The sequence below is a fragment of the Pseudopodoces humilis genome, chromosome 13 (assembly GCF_049639895.1).
Source record: "Pseudopodoces humilis isolate 2021_Gansu_Grassland_sample_001 chromosome 13, ASM4963989v1, whole genome shotgun sequence".
In the NCBI taxonomy this organism is placed as follows: domain Eukaryota; kingdom Metazoa; phylum Chordata; class Aves; order Passeriformes; family Paridae; genus Pseudopodoces; species Pseudopodoces humilis.
This window is the reverse complement of record NC_142212.1, coordinates 1,954,421-1,976,532: the sequence shown is the minus strand read 5'-3', so window position 1 is coordinate 1,976,532 and position 22,112 is coordinate 1,954,421. Positions and strand designations below refer to the sequence as shown.

General features: G+C 42.3%; 1 protein-coding gene across 10 annotated transcripts; it reads right to left on the bottom strand.

Annotated features, from left to right (window-relative positions):
* Nucleotides 1–267: 267 nt before the first annotated feature.
* On the bottom strand, nucleotides 268–20,594 carry PTPDC1 (protein tyrosine phosphatase domain containing 1). 10 transcript variants are annotated; one of them, XM_088061991.1, is made up of 12 exons: nucleotides 20,537–20,594; nucleotides 18,297–18,364; nucleotides 9,809–9,901; nucleotides 7,709–8,203; nucleotides 7,073–7,244; nucleotides 6,261–6,341; nucleotides 5,920–6,038; nucleotides 5,033–5,170; nucleotides 3,326–4,530; nucleotides 2,448–2,633; nucleotides 1,627–1,737; nucleotides 268–826 (listed from the first exon to the last, which is right to left on the bottom strand). In XM_088061991.1, the coding sequence occupies exons 3-12, from the start codon at nucleotides 9,891–9,893 to the stop codon at nucleotides 710–712; spliced, it is 2,709 nt and encodes a 902-aa protein (XP_087918117.1). In that variant the 5' UTR covers nucleotides 9,894–9,901; nucleotides 18,297–18,364; nucleotides 20,537–20,594; the 3' UTR covers nucleotides 268–709. The 10 variants fall into 10 exon arrangements, with proteins under 10 accessions (XP_087918117.1, XP_087918118.1, XP_014116825.1 ...); XM_088061992.1 differs by having other exon boundaries at nucleotides 20,532–20,587; XM_014261350.2 differs by lacking the exon at nucleotides 7,709–8,203.
* Nucleotides 20,595–22,112: the final 1,518 nt, after the last annotated feature.

Below are 22,112 nucleotides of genomic sequence, written 5' to 3'. Positions count from 1 at the left end.
TTAAAATGCCTCAATCAATTTTCTGTTAAAAACAATTTGAAGCCTTCTCAGCCAAAAAATTCTAAATTAGGGCTTGATGACTACTGCTCAACAGAGTGCATTTCTCTACTGCAACACCTCCTAGAAATACTTTGGTTGCAATTATTTAATAGATCTGAAGGAAAATATTGTCTGCTGTCAATAACAGATCTCAAGATCTGTCAATCTATCCATTATTACTGTTGGTCTTCAAAATTTCTGAAAGGAAAAGCAGTTTCACAGGTTCAATCAATATTTATTTTCTGCAAAGTGAAATAAAATATCATTAATGTAAACATATGTAATACATAATTATTAACTCAATCCATTAAACTTTTGGGGATCATGGCACTGAACTTATGGCAATCATGTAACTTGAAAATAGTGTTTCTTGCCAAAAACAGGTTTCTAAATCAATAAACACATTTGAGAACAGGAGAACCCTTCACAATATAAAAGAACAGTGCTTGAAACCAAATGCTACAGAGAATGGTCACATGGAACTGTTTTTAAAACTATGTAGACTGAACAACTGCCACTAAAACTGTGTCTAAAAAAATAAAATGCTTTGTTAATAACTTCTGTTACCTAAAGTTATGTAGATCATGCCAGGTAGCACAAAATACAGTAGCTGGAAAATGCAAAATGATTTGGTAAGCCCATCTAATGCTTCAGCAGAGCGGTGAAAAAATCAAGAAGTATTCTCTGTTCCTTCTTTAATACTTTTCCTTTTTTCTTCCAGTGCTTGTTTCAATACAGTTTTCAAGGTATTGTAAACATATGGCCCATTCTCAGAATCGAAGCTTGTCTAATAAAAGAAAGAAGTTTCAGTGAAGTTGTTAGAGATGCCATCCAGCAAAATGCAAAGCAGATGCACAACTTTGAGATTTATCAAAAATCTTTGAGATTTATCAAAGAAAAGATGTGTTTTTGATGGAGTGCTTAATGGTGTTTTCAGTTTAATGCTGACTAGGCATTAAAATAAAGCAGAAGAAGGAGAAATGTGGTGATTAACAGGCAGATTTACAAGAGATGGGGAAGCAGCACGGTGAACATTCTGTTCAAGCTCAGATTTCATTGGCTGAATCTGAGAAGAAATCTGAGCTGAGCAATAGCTTCACCTGTCACTGTTACAGAATGAGCCCAAAGCAGATTAGTTATTCACATCCCATGCTACAGGCCTGGAACAGAACTGACTTGCAGTGTAATTTCAGAAAATTATTTAATCTGATGGAAAGACTTCACATAGTACAGAATCTACCAAAGCCTTTGGTAACTACTCCCAGTGATTAGTCAGTGTCACTCTTTAAAATTATTTTTCCCATAATTTGAAGACGTCCATGAACTGGCAGTGGTCCAGAAAGGGAAAAATGAGACTCCAGGATTAAGACTGTAGTGACAGAATTTAATTTTGTTGAGAATATTTCTAATCCTTTATGCATGTGATTATTAAAAAATGTAAACTCTGAAATAAATAAACTTCACACTGAAGTGTGAAGGAATTGCTGTAGCCTTTCTCACAGTGGCCTCCCTCTGTTGACTGATTCACCCTTCATGATTTAAACCAAGTAAATACAATATCATGGACAATTATTCGGGATTACTTGCCTTGGTGAAAGCTTTAATAGCACGAGCAAGTAAGGCCTCCTCCACATCAGCTGGCAGCACTTGCAGGTTCACCACGCAGTGTAAAATACAAAGGATGGTCTGACACTGCTCCTGGTGGGGAAAAGGAACAGCAGCTCATTAGAAGAAATACTTCCATAAAAACAGTTTAGCACCCAGATTTTGTTAACAGCTGTTTAAGCCCCAGGTTGTGCCTTCCTGTGCTGAAATCTTCATGTGCAGGATTTGGTGGGGAATTCCACCAGCCCAAAGAGCCTCTACATAATTATTTCTGTCATGATGGGAAAACTCTTCTCCTGAGTACCATAATTCCTCGGAATTTCTGGGAATTTTCAGATTTCCTCCATGAGCCATAGCCTTCCTGTGAATTGGCATAGGAAAGATGAGATTTGATCTTTTCAGCCCAAAATGTTGTGCATGTTCAGGGCTCTTTTCCCCATCTTGCACCCCTCTCTGTTCTTCTTCCAAGTCTCTGTAACCACTGGAAGCTGTCAGAGAGACACCTGAGCAGTGCTTGCAAGGAGGAAGAAAGAGAGGAACAGATCTTTGTGGCTGCTCCTTCCCATCCCTTTTCCAGCTTAATTAAGGGGCCGGAGCATCTGTCACACAAGCAGCCTGCTCTAGGTAACTCTGTTTTGAGCAAGACACTTGGACTGGAAGATACCCAGAGACATCCAGACAACTCATGCAGTTTGATGCAGAATGAATTCTCATTCTGATTTTGAAAGAGACTGAAGTGGCTTTTTTAAAGTGCAATTCCTTTGCCTAAAGTTAAAGAATGAATTTTCAGATCCAATATATACCTTTCCCAACAAGTAGAGTGCATCCTGGGATTCTGTGCAATTTTTTGCCAGCATGTCAATATCATCTTTGGATATAATAGGTTCTTTCAGCTGTTCTATCCATGACCACATCAAGCTGCAGAGGATAAAAGGGTCTCTCTCGGTGCAGATTTTATCCCAAGCTCCATCTCGAGAATTCAGTTCTTTCTTAAAAACAAAACAAAACAAAACCCTGAAAATACATTATCTATTTACCTTTGCCAACATTCTCTTTGATTGTAGCAGTGTTTGGCTGCTTATGTTCCAACAAAAAAAGACTTAAGAGTTACCCAAAAAGTTTGTATTTTTTTTTCAGAGTACCAACATTAATCAGCAATAATATAAATGATCCTTTAAAACAGAAGGATGACAGCAGCAGTGCAGATGAGAACCTTACAATACTCCACTGGAATACATAAATCAGCTCTGCATTACAGCTTCAAAGCAAATGCTGCTAAGAGGATTTCAGTTTGATGATAAGCAATTAAGTTTCTACTAAATTCTTTTTCTTTTACTCACAAATCCTCTGGTTAGTTCTGAGAAAGAACTGATGAAAACCAACTCAAGCTCTTAAAACTTGTACTACTTCTGTGCCACCAGCAGCCACATTACAACCAGAGATAATGGCATTCATTTCCTGCAGTTAGGAAACTGAACATAACCAGATCCTCCACCCTCCTGCTACAGACCAGAATGTTTAAGTGCATTTTGCCAGCCTGTGAAAGATCTGACCTGGGACCTCATAAAAACGGCTGTCCCAATAAGCCATTTCAAAGCTCCACACATAATTTTTGCCATTCCAGAAATTCACTGAGGTGCAATATGCAGAGACCATAGCATGAAATTGAGTTAAAAATTACCTGCCACATTTCTACTTTCTGCTTCACTTCATCCTCTCCCAGAAATTCATTTATGTCTGCAAGTGCTTTGGCTGCCAAAACTCTTCGGGCTTCCAAACTTAATTCTGACTGCAGAACAATGTGTGGAATTGTCTCTGACACCTCTCTGCTACCCTGGCTTTCATATCCAATGGTAAAGTTCACTTTAGAAGAGGAAGAAGAAGAGTCAGAGTCCTCGGAGGTATGGACTCTCCTGCCATATATGTTGGTCTTGTGGTCCTTCCTATGATCAGTCTTGTTGGCAAAGCTGTGCCTCAGCATCACAGGTTCTTTAGGATTGTGGATGGACGCAAGGCCTGAAGAAAAGGTCCTGCTGCGTTGTACTTCTCTGGCAGAGTTCCTTCTGTGATAGGAGACATCCCTTTGTCCATCCAAACTAAATCTCCCTTGACTCCAGAACATGCACGTGTTATGCACTAATGCTTCTTTGTTTAACTCCAGCTGTGGCTTTACCTCACCTGTGGCAGAACATTCCTCCCCACTGTTCTGCTTGGGTTTGTTGTTCACTAACATCTGAGCAGGCACTATCCAGGCAGAGTCATCGTGTTCCGCAAGAAACTCAGTTCTCCTTAAGTCTGACTCACTGTAGCTCAGACGCCTTCTCAGAAGAGTAAAAGGCTGAAGGCATTCGACATTCCTTCTTTCACAAAAAGAATCACATTCGTGTCCCAGGGAGCAGTGCGAGTCCTGGGTGTCAAGAGCAGAGGAGTGGATGTGGGACGAGTCCGACGCGTCGCTGTCGTGCCTGGCCAGCTCCCGCTCGAGTTCTGTGGATTCCAGCTGGGACACAGTCTTCTCGATCTCAGCTGAGAGGTCTGGGATGTCCAGCAGCTCTGCCTCTACCACCTGTCGGTTCTCAGCCAGGTCCAGCAGCAGCTTGCACACCAGGTGGATGAGTTTTGGCACGTGTTTGAGGTGCCTGCTCTCGTAGCCGTGCAGCAGGTGCCTCTGGCGGGTCAGGTACTGGGACAGGGTGACCGCGTGTGCCTTGGGCTCGCAGCACGCGAAGACATTGCGGAGAGGGACCAGGAACTGGGAGAACTCCCTGACACACAACAGCTGCCCCCGTGTCTGGATGGAATTAGGCCTTTTGGCTCTGACAAACAGAATCGCTTGGTCAGCACTCATTCTGGTGGCAAAAACTAAGTAGCAAGCTATTAGAACACCTGGAAAATATAAACAGGGATTAGTGAAGGAACTGTCAGACTAAAACAAATAGTGGAAATATGGGATAGAAATTAATACAGGTATATACACAGTGTCCTCTATTACATGATGCTGTTACTTTAATGTAATTGCCTGTGAAGAAGGTGCTCCACCAAATCTACCTGATCTAACAGCAAGTGGCAGGTTTGTGAATCTGTTATAAATACTGGACAATGAAAAATGTACTAGGGGTGTTTTTCCCCTCCAAAAGCAACTGTCACATTTGAATGTAATGGAACAATTATACAGATTAAAAACTTCTCTAACCTTACAGGTCTTTGGTTTTAATATACTAAAACTAAATTTCTCTAGACATGGAGGACTTTTGGACAAAGCGGTTTAGCACTTTTAACCATTTTGTAGAGGTCCACCTTGCAATTATTGAGAATTATTAATTATATTAATAACCCAGTTATTGCTGGTTAATAACCAGAGATGGCTGAAGTTTCTAGAAGCACATACCTGTCCTCCCGAGTCCTGCGTGGCAGTGAACAGCCACCCTCCCCTCCTGCAGGGCGAAAGACATCACCTTTACCATGTCAAGGATAGTTGTCAGAGATGCCACTCCATAATCCTTCCATCCAAAATTATAAAAATAAACTGAAATAAAAAGAGAGACAGTGATTTTTCTGCCACACCAAATGTGAAAGGTGTAGTACTATTTGCAGAGGAGAGATTACTAATAAGAAATTATAGTGCTAAAATTGCATAATGGAGCTTAAAATCTGACTACATCTTGTTTGCAAGAGATTATTTCCCCACTTCAGTGTATGCTTGCTATTGAAACCTGATAGATACACAAAGCTAGCAAAGATTTGTTGAACTCAAGTTCAGCTAGAATATAAAAGGTGTAAAAAAACAGTGATTCATGCAAAATTACTGAGCTATATATAGAAAGAGGGCAATTTTTTCTTTTCAGAAATAAAAGCACCTCTTCAGTCAACAGCTGCTTCTTACAGACAGAACTTTCTCTCTTCTCACCATCACATGGAAATACAAAAGTTCTGTCAGGAGCAGTGTCCTCACATGAAATAACTTTTATAGTCTAGATAAGAAAACATGAGTGTACCGGAATTTAACACACCATTAATGGCTCAGGTATTGGTGAATGCAGAAGAAAAAGGGAACAGTTGTCCTTCCTTTAGAAAACTTGAACACAAACCCTCCATCTCTCTCTGCATAATACACAATCTTCAATGTGTTATTTGCTCTTCATCGTATCTGCCAGGTTTCACGTTTTCTGCAATGTTTCCTACACAGCTGTGTTTAGCTCACAGGAATTCCAGTCAAAATATCCTTAAATGCCAAAGTCAATAATTAATGAGGAACAGCAGCAGGAGGGAACTTACTGCCAGCCTCCATAAAGGCTTCAGGAAGGTAGGTGAAGCCACTCTCCTGCTCCAGGGGGTTCCCACAGCTTGCGTGCTCCCCAGGACGCTGAAGGTTAATTATGGTTTTTATGCCACATCTTAAGGAAGGAATAGATGAGTCAAAGTATTACAGACAGCCAAAATCTCATTATCCCTGATTTTCTGAAACACACACTTATTCTTAGTGGAGAATAAATCTTTACCTGTAGAGTGTTAAAATGAAAGGATCTTTATCAACAATCCAAATCTACGTTGAAAGAGAAAATGGATCAGGAATGATACCAGTAATACTTACAATAAATAATGACTAAATTTGTTACCTTTCAAACTGCTCAATAATGTTGTACTTCTCAATTAATTCTGTTGAAGGTCGAGCCATAGCCAGGATGTTATCTGTTATCCTGAAAAATTAGAAAAGTCAATAATAATGTTATCATGAAGAATTTCCTGGGTATGAGTCTTCCAAAATAAAAATAAAAATAAAAATAAAATAAAATAAAATTATATTCAAGAAAGAGAGAAATACCTTGGTGATTAATTAGAAATTACTTCTAAAAATTCTACTATGCCACAGTGTTAGTGATAAATCTTGTTAAACTGATACAGATAGAACATTATCAAAAGACAATTACTGGAACTGCTTAAATGCCAGGACATCAATAAAAATGCCTTTGAATAGAAATCTGGACTCAGATCCCTGTTTGTGCCTTTAAGGTTTCTAAGTGCTGTTGAAGCATTTGCTGGTGGAAAAAAAACAGTAAGAATGTCAAGATACATTTCATGTGACTCTTTCTGCACATGAACATCCTTCTGGACACATGCCCACATTATTTCATCTGCAGGAAATGCTTTTACTTTTCATTTCTATTATTAATATGTTTAATTAATTTGCATCCTCATCCTTAGTAGCCCAGAACAGCTTTTTTTTATAATTCATGACAGACAGGTATTTATTCTTTTGGATCTGAATCAAACTCACTGGAAGTCAACAGGAACCTTTCATCATCTTTCCTGGGCTGTGTACAAAAGCCACTACGTCAGGTTCTAATTCCAGCTAAAACTCTCATTATGTTTTACCCTTAGCAGCTGATGTTTCAAAAGCCCAGCTGTTTTGCTGTGTTGAGCTGCTCACCAGGAGGAGTAGAGCCCCTTGATGGCCTGCTCGTTCTGGGTCCAGCGTGCGGGGTTCTCGTACTTGCAGGAGCGGCCACCGCAGGCCATGGAGCACTGCATGTGCCCGGGGATGACGTGGCGCAGCCGCTCCCCCATCTTCGTGTACTTGGCCGTGGGGCGCCTCAAGCTCCCTGCGACACAGGCAGAGCCACGTTAGCCAGGAGCTCACTGAAAAATACCACTTCAATCTCATGATCAACTCACAAACACCATATCTAATCCAGGCTCGTTGTTCACGTAAGGATTCTGAGGGAAAAAAAATTGCTGCGTTACTGCCAGTTATTTTTTCTGATGGAGTTAGAGGTGAGCGACATCCTTTGCAGCTGAAAAAATGTCACAGTCCTCTTCAGCCTGAAATCCAAAATAGTTAACCATGTCCTCGTGTGCTTCTGTTTTACCTGTTGTTTATAACTGAGCTGTTAGAGTAAAAAGCACGTATTAACAGCTGAATAAAGACTCGGTGAACAAAATACAAAATACAGGAAGAAAATTAAACCTTGCTATTTTATCCACATAAAAAAAATACAGTTAACAGAACACAAGTATAGTAATACCAAGAAAATAGTCAGAATTGCCTCAATGAAAAGTACTTTACTTTTTTTTTCAGGAAAAGTTGCATCCAGCTCGTCGGGGCTGAGCGATGACAGAGCCACCATGACCCGGTGCGTGGACGAGGAGAGCAGCTCCACCACGGAGCTGCGGCGCCGCTGGCTCAGGCGGAGAAGGGGATCAGAGGAGGAATGCCTCCGCCCCTGGAAGAAATGGCTAAAGATGCTGACGGCCGAGCGCCTGCGGGGGGAAGGCTGCATGGCTGCCCGGCCCCAGCTCCGCCCGGCGCCGCAGCCCGGGGCGCTCTGAGCGCAGGGGAAGTTGCTCAGCGCTGAAGTTGCGGGAGCGGAGCGGAGCATCCCCGAGCTCGCTCGGCAGCTGGTCCCCGGGCTGAATGTCGCCATGGAAACGGAGGATGCAGGTGCTGCTGCCAGCCAGCCCCGGGCTGCTCCTTTCCACAGGGATTGCGTCTGCTCGGGACAAACTGTTCCACCGCTTGATGAAAATAGTTGCGTGTCAAGTAGGTAATTTTCAAAAGGCGCTGGGAACAACCAAAGTGTTTGTCAGAAACAATGGGAGTATTTAGTTCCTGCTCAATAACAGGCATTCAGAAGTCACTAAGACACAAAATACTCCATTCAACGGAACAATCGAAATGTAGCTGGAGGCTCTGCCTCCTGAGAGATCTGTAAGGAAGCACATTATACTCCCCCACCTCTTGGTTCTTCATTCCACAGCCACCTCTCCTCCTCCACTTTGCTGCTCCAAAATGCATCATTAGCTGTGTAATGATTTGGATTAGTGTGTTCCTGCTGAAATGCTTCAGTACGTGATGAATTGTACACTGTTTGCCTGGACCATTCACATCTTCTAACAAAACACAATTTGTTATCCCAAACAAAAGGCTGGGGTTTTTTTCAGGGCACAGCTTTTATATGAAGCAAAGCTGTTAACCCTGCAGCCTGAGAGAAAGCAGATCATTAGGAGGAGAAGGTGTGTCAGCTGAGTGCTTCAGGCTTCTGAAGGCCAGTATGAGGTGGCAAATTGCCTCCCACTTTTCTTCCAGTGTGCTGAGCAGGAGAATGAGGTGGCTGGAAAGCCTGCAGCAGTTGAAAAAGAAACTGTGTGGAGAATGGATTATAGTGATGTAAAAAGCCTCTGACATCCCTATGTATGTGCATCAGACTGCACTGGAAGGGGAAAACAAGAAAATCCACTTTAAATTTGTCAATAAACAAATTAATCTCATTGCATTTTCCTAAAATACATATGTGTTTCTTCTTGTACCACAAAACCAGTAAGTTGTACAGAGGAATTTGTGTAAGAGGAAATTCATTTCTGGGACAAATTCACCAGGCAGAAATCTGCTTCTTCCTGAGGCACTGAGCAGAAGCTGAGGGCATGAACTTTGACTGCTGCTCCCCAGCTTTCACAGAGATGTGACAGTGTTTGCTGTGGGTACCAAGCCTGAAACATTAGCAGTGATACCATGTAAGGAAAGGAAAATGGTCAAAACCTTGACTCTTCATTCATCAGTGGTGCTGATATCAACAGGTGAGGAAACATGTAAATTTGCTTTTATTTTGGGGGTTGGGTGGAAGAGAAAGGAGATGAAAAATGCTGTTTCAAGTGCTACCTGTACTGAAGAAATGTGGAAAATATTTCATAATTAACTACATTCCTTTCTTGCATTTAATTCTCTTTATCTTCCCAGAAGCTTTTCGGTGTGGAGACAGAAGTGAGGAAAACAGAATGCTGCACATCATTATTTTCCTACTGAATCTTGCAGGTTTGCAAACAAGCACTCACCCAAAATGGTAAGAAAGAATTGCATCCTGTAAAAGTTTAAATAATTAGAAATGGGAGTTTTGTTGAGGTTTGTATTTTCAGAGAGTTAGGCAGTTCCTCAACACAAAAACAGCATTGTTTCTTCCATTAAGAGATCTGACAAAATGAAAATTACAGAAAAGATCAACATATTATCACCATGATATGCTGATGAAGTAATGCAGTCTGGTTTTGTTAGAGATATTTTAAGTTTATAAACATGGATAATATTTCTGGGCTTTTAAAAATTTTGTGGGTTTTTTTCCCAGAATTGTTCTAAGCATTTATTATGAATGGCACATCAGAGACAAATTCCTACCTGAACTCATATTTGCCAGATAAACACTGCTCTCTATCAGCGAAGAGTATGGTTGTTCATTTTGCAGCAAAACTCCTGCAGCCATTGCAGTACCTGTTGAAACAATAAAATATTCACTGAAAACAGAAGCTCAAAAAATTCAGAATAAAGCCACATGCTCCTGGTTATGGAGTCACTGAAGATTTTGGCAGTCAGGCATGGGCTGGTACTTGATAGACAGATGGTCCACAATCCACGGGCTGTTGCTGCTCTTTTCCTTGCACTCTTGGAGTTTGGAATCACATCTGTGATGATTCTCCTCTAACAAGAAAACTGAATCCAGGACTCTCTCAGGCAGAAACAGATTTTTTTCTCTACTGTTATTTCTAATACAAGGTAGGTCCTGCTCTGAAGACCTTCTGGCAGAAAGATAAAGCAAGCTGTAAGTATGAACACAGTAATCAGCCACTGTGATGATTAAATAAACCCTTTGCATGGTTCTTGAGTGGAAATTCTTACTCAGTATAAGATCACCCTTCTGTTTCTCTTATCTCTTTAAGAAAATAGCTGCAAGCCTAACAAAAAAGAGCATTTTTTATACCAAACTAAGCACATCTCTGCTGCATCATTAGCTATAGAAACTTTGCTAAATAGATAAACCTTAGGTTCCCAAGTCTGTAAAACCAATATTAGCATTCAGCAGCATAAAAAGGGTTTTGAAAGACACATTTGCTAAAAAAAATTAAAAAATATAAGTCCTGTGGAGATTAAGTGATAAAACAGGCCTTTGTGGTGCTGAATGCTTGTTGTTCATCATCCAGCTTTTATCTCTAACTCTGCAAAATTATTTTTGTAGTAAATATTTAAATAAAATTTATTCATTCAAATGTTACACTATCTACCACATACTTGAATAAATTATTCTTCCAACAATGCCACTGGACTTCATTCCACAAAGTCATCCAGTGCAGCTCTGTTCTTTTGAAGATGCTTAATGGTGGGAACAGATCACACATCTCTATTAACCCTTTCACAGAGCTGCACCAGTCCTCTCACCGGGATGAGAAATACATTTGTCAATGAAAGACAAAAAGCATCCTGAAACTTCAGAGATGCTCAGCAATGCATCTCTAATGTAAGTACATTAAGAAGAATATGAATTAAGAAAACTCTTAATAAAGATTAAGAGCCTGGATATTAAAGATTAAGTGCCTGGAGCAGTTTCTACTCAGCTACTTGACTTCTGTATCCTGAAAAGTCAATCCTTTATTAAAGTACCTTCATATAATTGCATTCTATTTGGAGAAGCTACAAAACCTCTATATTTATTTTTCCATGGATTTTGAAATCAGTAAGTGATGGCTTCCATTATCAGAGGAAACTTTGAACCTAAAGAAAGAACTTAATTTTATCCCCAGAATTTCATTTTTGGAGTTAATAATACTGAATTAACAAAAATTATTGGTTTCTATTTCTCAGAAAATTCTCTTAAAAATTCTTAATAGCTTGTCCAAATTGTTGTCCAGACAACATTTGAAAAAGACAGCATATTGGCAGCAGAACCACCACCACTATGACTATTTAGTTCTCCTATTTCCTTGCACTCAAGTGATGAAATAAAACAGATTAAATATCAGGGATATTTCTATAATCTACAATTATTTTTCTTTTTCTTTTTTTTTTTTTTTTTACCCAGGAATCAGGCTGATAAGAACCCTTAACTGGAAAGGGATGAGATAGAGGTTCATGCAGAAGACACTATACCTATTGTATGACAAAATACTAGCAGGATTCTTATAAGTGGCAGAGGTGAGCTCTGTGTTTCTTTATTGTCTAACCGATTTTATTTCATTTACACACCAAATTTATAATTCCTGTGCTGCCCAACTGACTTGAGTATTTTGTCTCTGCCTTCCAGTTTGCTAAATTTGACTGACAAGCTGTTTTAAATTGCTCAGTATGATCAATGGGAACAATTCTCTTATATTTACTTTTGAAAAAGTTAGTAATATTGTGACAAATGGCTTTACATTACACTCAGACAGATGCACGGTGATAATCTGGGACAGGTCAGTGCTGATGTTCCTACAGAGGGGCATTACATTCCTGCACCAATAAAAAGGCTGCTAATAGTAAAATTAGTGCTTAGGTAAAAGCAGCAGCTCTCTCCTGCCTCGCCTCTGTACCAGATATTTTTGGTTTTTAAAGACGTTCTTCAGTGTTTTGCTCATCCCCTGAACGCTCGGTAGCTGCGGAAGACACAGCCTGGAGCGCTATCCTAGGTCACGGCTGCCCGAGGATCCGAGTCACGTCCCTTGGGGCAATCACGATATCGCCTTAATCAGCTCTGCTGCCTTATCTGTGCCGTGCATTCCTACTGCCGCGACAGCAACGAGCCGCCCCTTAATCCGGGCTCCCTGAGCAAGTGGGAGGAACAGTGTCTCCCTGCGGTGCAGTCCCACCTCCGTTCCAGCACGGGCAGCGGTGCCAGCCAGCGAGTGGGAACACCCCGGCTCCTGACACCAAACACCTGGAAATCTGCCTGTGCTGTCGGCGGGCAGAAGGGAAGAGCAGGACCACGCTGCCCAAGGAATCTCTTGGAATCCTCATGCCAAGCGCTTGGGGTATTTCAGGAGGTCCCCTCCAGGTGTGGGTTTGATACATGCTTTGACGTCTGTATGCAGTTTTGAGTTGCCTTTTCTTTCCCCCCACTTTCGAGCCGAACAATTTCTAGCAGAAGGGATTTTTGTCTCCTGTTGCACTCGATTCACGTGTTGCATTTGGTGACACGACAGCTGCCGAGTCCCACTCGCTGCTCACACGTGCAGGGCTGCCTTTCCTGCGGGGGAAGCGGGGTGAGCACCTCGTGCCACCGCGGGTGAGGTCGCTCCGGGCATCCTCCTTCTCCTCAGCAACGAAGCTCCTTGCCCACGGCCATTTCCTCTGGAACAAAGGCACTGCTCTCTCTAACGACACAGTGGAGCAGTAGGGTACCACGCAGACAGCAGGACAGCTGGGACCTCGGGGATCCCAAGGAGAAGTTCCATGCTCCATCCAAAGGCTGCCTTCCACAGGCAGCGTCACTCACTGGCTCTCAGGAGCCCACTGCAGGATGGGCCCAGCAAACCAGCAGCGGGGTTTGTAAATGAACAACTCTGCCCTGTCACAAAAAACATTCCTTTCTGGTATTTCAGGATCTGGAAAGCAGTGGTTTCCAGTGGCTGGGTTGAATTTTTGCTCCAGACTGCAATGAGAGGAGCAATGTCCATTATTGCAGCAGCCAGAAAACAATTATACAGCCAAAAAGTGAAGAGACAAGATGCTGGTCTCGCTTTATCTTGGCAATGAGGATGGTTATTTAATAAATGCAATTGTTACCTTTTACTTCAGAACACGTTTCCTAACAGAGAGAAGAGCTTGCATTCCCAGCTGGAAGGATTCCAGTTAGGGCAGTATAGCTGCCAGCACAGACAGTAATCCCATTGTAAGGCTCCCCACTGCACTCCTGTGCACCTAGCCACAAATAGTGAGGGCCCAAATCTTTAATTCCTGTGGCTTTGGTAAACAAGGATGCTACGGCAGGCCACACACTTAAAAAAGTTACCTGTATGTATTAACATGAAAAAATTTTGCTAAGTTTTCCATTTTAAAATATCAATATATGGGAAAAATTATTTTATACCTCAAATATATTCATACAATAGAGGCAATGCTGATGCTTAGGCCTGTCACATGAAATTCTGAGGTTATTTTTACTGTTTTCTTGTCTTCTAAAGTGAATTTGTTCTCTCTCTATTGTAGTCACACGTAAGTAACTACCTAGGAGCCAAATTCTGAAAGGAACATAGCTCACTGCAGGTAAGGGCGAGGGTAGCTTAGTACCTAAGCGCTTGGCTAACACTTCTAAAATTTCCTGTGGCCTAATTCTGCAAGTACTTGAGAAGCTTTGCTTTTGTGAGCAGTCCCATAGAAGTCAACAGAATGTCTAAATATAAGATCATAGGAGATAAAGTTTCACAAAATACAAAATCCTGTAAACGGCACTAATGGAGATGTTTCAGGCAGATAACTAAAAATAACTTTGATGATTAAGGCTAAGTAAAAATAGGACAGAGTAGTGAGTACTGGGTATATTTAATGAAGTGGTTAAGAGCAACTAAATGATAACTTTGTCTTTCAATTCAGGCTTTGAATCTGATGTTTTAAGATTGGCAGATCATGAGAGTTTCTAGCAAAAAATCTTCTAAATTGGCTGAGACATGGTTAGTCACTGGTACAGGAAGCACTGGTAAATGAAATTGTGTTTTAAATTACCACAGACTATCTAATTTTAGCGTTGCCAGGAATAACAAAGCATTTCTAAAGGTTTGTAAAAATGATGATAACTGTGGGGTTTTGCTAAACTTCATTATTTTGATTAATGAAACAAGATGCAAAGGTTCTTGCTCCAATGCCTGTACCAGTGAAAAAGCTCACTGGGAACAGGTATTTCATGAATGCTTAAGCTACAATTTAACCATGGTCTGGAAGGCAGTTTTAGCACTGAGAACACATCTCTCAGTAGGCACGCACCTCAATTCCCAAGGTGCTTTAAAAGGCTCAATTATTTGAAATTTGAAATGTTTGCTACCTGTAAGCAAACACCAAAATATTGGAAAAGCAAATGAACACACGGATAAAGGACAGAGAGAAGACTAGGTAAAAATGTAAACAAATTTTCATATAGTTTAGTTCTACAGTATTTACACAGCAGAATGATACTACAGCTGCTGTGAAGCTCCAGGGGTTTCACTGGAACCACAACCAGAATGGATTTGTTATTTCTACACGCCTTTTACCCTCTTTGGGAAAAAAATATTCCCCATCTGTCTTAGTAAAAGGTGAATGTCATTTAATCATCAAGTTTGATATTTACAAAGGACTCTAACTGCTTTTGTGTACAAAGAGACAAGAGAACATAATTCATTAAAAGATTATGTAGGTGCTGGTGATTCAGTGTTTGCTATTCATACATTTTTTGACATAAATAGCAAGAAACTGCAAGCTAAACTGATGGACAAGTCTCTGAATTGACTTGAGCCATGTTATTTAAATAACTCTTTCTGTGGCAGTGCTAACCTAAGAGTTAACACAAGGTATTTTAAACTACCTTGAACAGTCTGGCAGGCAGTAATTACTAGAGAGACTCACCAAGGAGATGGCGTAAAGTGAATATTAACTGTTCTACAAACAAAAATGGTGGCTCTGAGACCCTTGATCATAAACATCATGTTTACCAGGAGACTCTCAGACTTGTCACACTGACTACACGCAGAATGAAACACTGTAATTGTCAGCATTCTGACGGCACTCAGAACTGCAAATCCAAAGATTATCTCTGCAAATCAGAGGAATTCTTTTTAAATCTAATACAGTCAAAACCATAGTAAATTCACATGAATTTTAATAGTTTTATGTAACACCTTACCTGTTACCCTGCAAAAAGAATGAGTGATTGCTGATCCTTTCATTGCTGCAGTATCAGCCACAAGAAACACGCTGCAGGGGCATCACGTTTTACAGAGGAGAAGCTGAATGTATTCCCCTGGTGTTTCCTGTGGCTAATCGGATCGGGGATGGTAATCTGGGAGGAGCCAGCAACCATCTTTTCTTAACCTAAACTGTGCAAGGAGTGCCCCGGAGACTATGCAGATAATCATCCCTAAACTGCTTTCTGCGTCTGCCTGGCCTTTAAAGGGATTGAGGCAAACAGGCCGCACCAGCCTGATGTTCTAATAACTCCGCTCTTCCTGTTCACCTCATTTCCTATCAGCAACAAGTAAAAAGGTATTTATTTGTGTGTCACACAAATAAACGCAGAGCTACAGAGAGAATTTTGTAAAGTGAGATTAATTACAGTTAAACTGACACATTGATTTTGAAATGCCAGGAAAAAAGAATTATATAGAAATGTTCCATTGTTATCTGGGTTTATGATTGTTATCTGCACAAAACATTTTTTTCTTACCCAGTAAAAGCACAGAATGTCACTTAAGTATTTTTAGAGAGTATAAATTAACTGCATTAAAAGTAATACCTCAAAACCATAAAAAAATAAGTTCATATAATCAACTGTAATCAACTAAAATCCAAATATTTTGTTGTTTTAACTAAATACTAGATAAATAAAAGATGTAAATAAAATAGGATACAATACCTTATTCTATCTTAAAAATAGATCTTATCTCCAAATCAATTTCAAAAACTAAATATTAGCTGATGAAAATAAATGGGCTTTCATCTATTCCCATCACTTCCTTGCATGTCTTCTTAAAAAATCCCTACTATTAATGAAGCTAGGGATTAATTAAAAATACCTCCCAACTATTTAGAAACAAACCCTAAAATTAAAATCCAACCCAAACCGTTCTGTGATTCTAAGTTTGTGGAGGAAAAAAAAGAAAAAGAAATAAAATGGGACTTCAAAAGATCTGTACAGAATTTGGGAAAAGCCACTAATGTACCTTGGCTACTTAAAAAACTGAATAGACTGTGGAGCCTAAAACCCTCTTTTGCACACCTTTCTTTAGAGTGTTGGTAGAAGTTTCAACCCCAAAGGAGTCAAGCAGCCACAGCTTCCCCAGCCTGCCTGCAGCTGCAACTGGGGGATCCAGAACCTCCAAAAATGGATCCATGTGAATTCCCTGGGTGCCAAGAGCTGGTGTCCAGGGCCAGGGGGGCAGGCACACTGACACACACACACACTTGGGCACTGGTGAGAGTCAGCAGAACAGTGCTGACTTCCTGGGAATGAAAGACCCTCAGCAGGAATCTGTATTGGAAATGTTGGGTAGAAAGAATCAGAGGTCAGCTAGAATGAAATCTATATTGTACAGTGAAACAAATCTGCTCTTTGCATTTTGTCTGTGGTTTGAGGATTGCCCTTGGTTACCTGTCTGGATCAATTCACGCAACAGGAACAGCCCCACAGCAGCACTCCTTGGTTTCACATTGTTCACTCACTACAGAAGTGGCCCTAGAAATCTGAGTCTGTGATTTATGAGTAAAGGGACACATGTATTTTCCAAGTGTCAGCTCACAAAAATGTGTTAACAAATGGAGCATCTGGTAAAACATTTTGTAGGAGGAACTGGAGGAAGCTGGCATCATTTTAGTTGACTAAAGAACAAAGAGCAGCTTCAGATAACTAATAAATATTAATTAAATTCTTAATATAAGCATACTCTTTGGGGGAAGTTCTGAATGTTCACATCTGAGAAGCTGCCACTGACATAAACCTAAGTTTTATTTCCATGTGGGTAATATAACACTATTTACCCATCTGATTCCAGAGTGGGGTTAATCCTTGGAGGGTTTGGATTCCTGGTGCAACAGCCTCTGCTTTGCTGTATCCTCTTGTAGGTGTCAGAGCTTTGCTGGCTGCCCTTTCATCTGTTCCTATATTTGTACTCCTCAGTATTAACGACACTTTGTTCTGCTGAGGAACTCATTTTTTTCTAGTGCTCTGCAGAGTTTGGCTAATCCAGGCATCAGTGCCAAACATGTTTGTTCAAACAGGCCGTATCACTGTATTTGGATCAAGACAAGGCTTTGTGCTAACTGAGGGTGACTTTTTGGGAGAATTAACCAACATGCTGAAATAATTTGCCATTTCCAAGGAAAGAATACACAGAATAGGTGTTGTATAATGACTGAACTAGCAATCTTCATGCCTCTAGGCTTGGCATTTTCCTGTTTCAACAAAATTAAGAATCCCAAGTCCTCTGGAAAATTCTGCTGAACTATGATTGCCATTTAAAGATCCTAACAAGCTTTTTAGGAAAGTAGAACAGGATAATTTGGTTTCTGGCAGCTTATTTCTCTTGCACTGCAGGAGCTGCCCCATGGCTACTTCACTGCAGATGTAGCAAATCCACCTGTCCCATGCCCTTAGGTGCAGGTTTATCAGATTAGGCAGGTAGAATAGTGTCTAAACTGCCTCATTTGAATGTCTGACCACTGCCTACACTGCAGTGTTTTCAGTGGTGCATAGAATCAAAACATCACATTATCCTAAAACTTACAGGTGACTAAAACCTAAGATTCATTTTCATTTAATACAAACTGTGTGTTTAGATTCCTAGTTGGCTTTGGGCATTTCCAGCTTCTCCTTTTGCTTTTTACTGTCCTCATAGTTTGGATCATAAAAATCAATTCATGTTGCTTCCTTTTCAACCTGTATTGAAACACTGCAGGGGAGGCTTTAGTTTTGTGTAATTTTACAAATATATACATGTTATTAAAGACTTTCTGTAAGTCCTGCTTTTAGATATTTTACATATATATATTTTTATATATATACAGATATAATTTTTTTTCTGTCCATTAAACATAATGCTGTACCACCACAAATCAATCACAAGAGCAGAGTCAAAACCTTTGGAAGGCCTCAACTTTACCAGCAATGTTACAGTTGTGAGAGAAATGTACACATTTAGCTGCTTAATGAGATCCCACAGCAGCAGCCCACCTGTGATCCCTGTCCTCTTTCATCTCTACTTCTGACAGTCTCTCTTTTCCCGTTGGTTCCACTGTTACCTAAAATTGCCAGTAAAGGACAAAATGTAGTAAAATGTTAGGTAAAGGCAGCAGAGTAATATGAAAATTCAAATTCAAAAGACAGTTGCAAAACTGAAGAATTGTATCAGGTGTTATTCACAGGTCATTCAATGGACTTACAATGTAAAAGGTGACTAAACACCTAGGAAAATAGTGTAGAAGCACTTAAACTAGATCTTGCTATAAAAAGGAAAGCTCTGATTTATGAGATATGTCAGATTTCCCAGTTCCTAGACAACTCCTCTCACTTATAATTTTACTGCTATTACACAAAATAAAATAGTCATAATGGTATAACTGGATTTACAGTGAAGTGTTTACTTAAATGTGTGGAAGAAACACTTTTTAGGTCGGTTTATGTGTCCAGCCAAGCAAGTACATCACAAGAGGGGATTACAATGCTAATTATATCTGAGGTGATATTCTCACAGCAGCTGGCCCTGCAGACTGTCTCTCTCTCACTTCATCTTGCCGTAGACGTGCAGGTACTCTCTATGCATGAACTACTGATGGAAACAAGAGATGGAAAAATCACAGAATCCCAGAATGGTTTTGATTGGAGGGACCTTAAAGCCCATCCAGTGCCACCCCTGCCACGGCAGGGACACCATCCACTGTCCCAGGTTGCTCCAACCTGGCCTTGGGACACTTCCAGGGATCCAGGGGCAGTCACCACCTGAATCACAACCTGAAAATGCTTTCAAGCAATACAGAAGTGCAAACACATTTATTTTGTACACATTATTTTGGGATTAATTCCTCCACAGATGTGGAGCTTGGTGTTGTTCAGTGGGATGAAGGACTCCCAAAAACATGTCTCTGAGAAAAGCAAAAGTAAGGGATCTGTGCAAAGAGAAAACACTGAAGTCTAGATTATCAATATATCAGGTAACCATTAATCTTTCTGTTATTCCACTTAAGAGTGTAGTGACAGTCTGTGGCCAAAAGTAGTAGTAGCTACATCTGAAAGTTACTGTTGAGTGTGTGGACTGACCCATGCATTGAGGTCCCGCAAGCAGGACTCATTGAGCTGCGTTTTTCAGGGTGATTGAGTGATGATTAGAGGTGGAGTACAACCACTACAAAACATGCAGACACTGCTGAGAAGTGGAACTACCCTGCTGTCATTCACGGTCCTCTCTCTTCCTGACAGCTGTGGACCTTTGTGAAAGTAAACCTACACAGATCATTTATTATACTGAATGCATTTTGAGGTTGTGATTCAGGGGGTGGCAGTCCCATCCCTGGAAGTATTCAAGGCCAGGTTGAACGGGGTTTGGAGCACTCTGGGACAGTGGAACGTGGCCCTGCCCACGGCAGCGGGTGGCACGGGATGCACTGTAAGGTCCCTTTAACCCCAGAGCAGCCTGGGCTGCTGTGATCCGCTTCTGTGACTATTCAGCAGCGGGTGGCAGAGGGGCTGTGTCACCGCATATCCCCCGGGGGGACCATAGACCGTTCTCGGTCACAGCCGGTGCCGAGCACGGCCCGGGAGCGACAGGAGGAGCCCGAGAGCCGTGCGGGGCCGCGGCGGGGTCTCTGCGGGGATGAATCCTTAACGGAGGGGCCGGGCCGAGCAGCGAGCGCGGGGCGGCCCGACAGCCCGGAGTGCCCGGTGGGGCTGGGCGCTGTGAAGGGCACTCTGAGGAGCACCGGGCGCTGTGGAGGGCTTGGGGCGCTCTGAGTGGCTCCGGGCGCTGTGAGGGGCACTCTGAGGAGCACCGGGCGCTGTGGAGGGCTCGGGGCGCTATGAGTGGCACCGGGCGTTGTGAGGGGCACCGGGCGTTGTGAAGGGCACCGGGCGCTGTGAGGGGCACCGGGCGCTGTGAGGGGCGCTCTGAGGGGCACCGGGCACTATGGAGGGCTCGGGGCGCTCTGAGTGGCTCCGGGCGCTGTGAGGGGCGCTCTGAGGGGCACCGGACGCTCTGAAGGGCACCGGGCGTTGTGAGGGGCGCTGTGAAGGCTCTGGGCGCTATGGAGGGCTCGGGGCGCTCTGAGGGGCTCCGGGCGCTCTGAGGGGCGCTGTGAAGGCTCGGGGCGCTCTGAGGGGCTCCGGGCACTCTGAGGGGCACTGAGAAGGCTCCGGGCGCTATGGAGGGCTCGGGGCGCTCTGAGGGGCGCGGCCGGGGCAGGGGCGCAGACCCACCTCACCTGCAGGGCCGCTCGCGCCGCTCCACCGGCACCGCCCCGCGGCGCTGCGCATGCGCGGGGGTGGGCCGGGGGCAGGGGAGGCGGGACCGGCGGGGTCGGGATCGAGAAATAGCGGGGTCGGGAATATCGGGAAATAGCGGGATCGGGGATATCGGGGTCGGGAACAGCAGGATGGGGGAACAGCGGGATCGGGAAAGGGAAACGGTGGCGTCGGGATCGGGAGAAAGCGGGACCGGGAAAGGCGGGGTGCGGGGGAGCGCGCATGCGGGATCGGGGAAGGCAGGAGAGGGAGGCAGCGGAGGGATGGGAGCGGATTCGGGAAAGGCGGGATCGGGGAAAGAGAGCAGCAGCTGCTGAGGGTCTGGGGCAGGGGTGTGTTTGGGTGCTTGGGTCTGTCTGTGAATATTTTCACGCCGTTTCACTGACACGGTTTAATGTTCAATCGTGGGTCATTCGGTTTTCGTGGTTAAAGGTAGGGAATTTAATTGAAAATGTGCAAATGACCGTGTTTTCCGTGGTCTGGAATGGTGCCTACAGGTGGAAGTGTGGTTGCACTGACACCCCGAAGCTTTCAGCTTTGTCCCCCTGCACCATCCATCTGCTACATCTCAGCAGGGATTTTGTCGAGGAGCTGCCACACAGACGTCGGTCAGGGCTTTGGGAGGCTTAGCTGAAGTTTTTTGGTAGGCATGAAAGTCATTTAGGTCTTGGACACAGAGCAGAATAGGTTTGTAATGGTTTATTTTAATACTGGACTTGAATATACAGTCGCTGATTAAAGAAGGAGAAAGAGCCATAAAGCTCTGCACACATCAGTGAGCTGGGCTGGAACATCTGTCCAAGGGTCAGAAGGGTGTTCTTGGAGTGAGTGCCTGCTAACATGCTTGGGAAGTCTAAGTTGTGGTTTTCAAGGTACTTGCAGAATTTTGGCAGTGTTCTTTGCCTGTCTCATAAGCCACATTAGTACATTAGCACCTAGAATTAGCCTCCCTAGTATATCAATTACTTAAACACCAGCAGGGTTTACATACTTTTAATTTACATTTTTTTAAAGGTAAAGACAGGTTTGGGAACTTAGTGGAAATGCTGAAAAAAATTCTGTCACTCCTTTTTGCTAAGCTGAAGGAGATGTCAGCATAGGACACACAGGGCTTTTTTCTTAAAATGTCCCATTAGTACCAAAGTGTCTTAAATATATCTTGATTTTTGGCAGCATAACATATTCCTACAATAATATTGATTTATAAACTAAAAAAAATTGTTGTGTGACCCTTCTGTCTTCCTCTAAAAGATTTGAATAGGGTTTCTCTGTGTTTGCCTATGAGAAAATGTTATTAAAATTCACGAGTTTCATTTTTTAAATGGGCTTCAGGGTACACATTAAGTGTTTGGTCCCACAGAGTGAGATTTGTGCCTTTGCCATCAATTATGTTTCTCATGTGTTTAGGGTTTGGCTGGCTTGAGGTTGGAAGGCTGAGCATGGTGATCATGCCATGTGATCTGTTCCCAAAATTTGTGTTTATCGTTACATAATTACATGAATAAACAATCTTTTGCATGCTTCACAAAGAATTTG

Excerpts from the sequence above, each read along its gene's own strand:
- PTPDC1 (XM_088061990.1), bottom strand. The coding sequence starts at position 15,297 with ATGAAAGGATCAGCAATCACTCATTCTTTTTGCAGGGTAACAG. Across the intron at positions 8,204-9,808 it reads TCTGGCAAATATGAGTTCAG|CGCCTTTTGAAAATTACCTA; the intron begins GTAGGAATTTGT and ends GGTTGTTCCCAG. Across the intron at positions 2,634-3,325 it reads AGAAAGTAGAAATGTGGCAG|AAAGAACTGAATTCTCGAGA; the intron begins GTAATTTTTAAC and ends TTTGTTTTTAAG.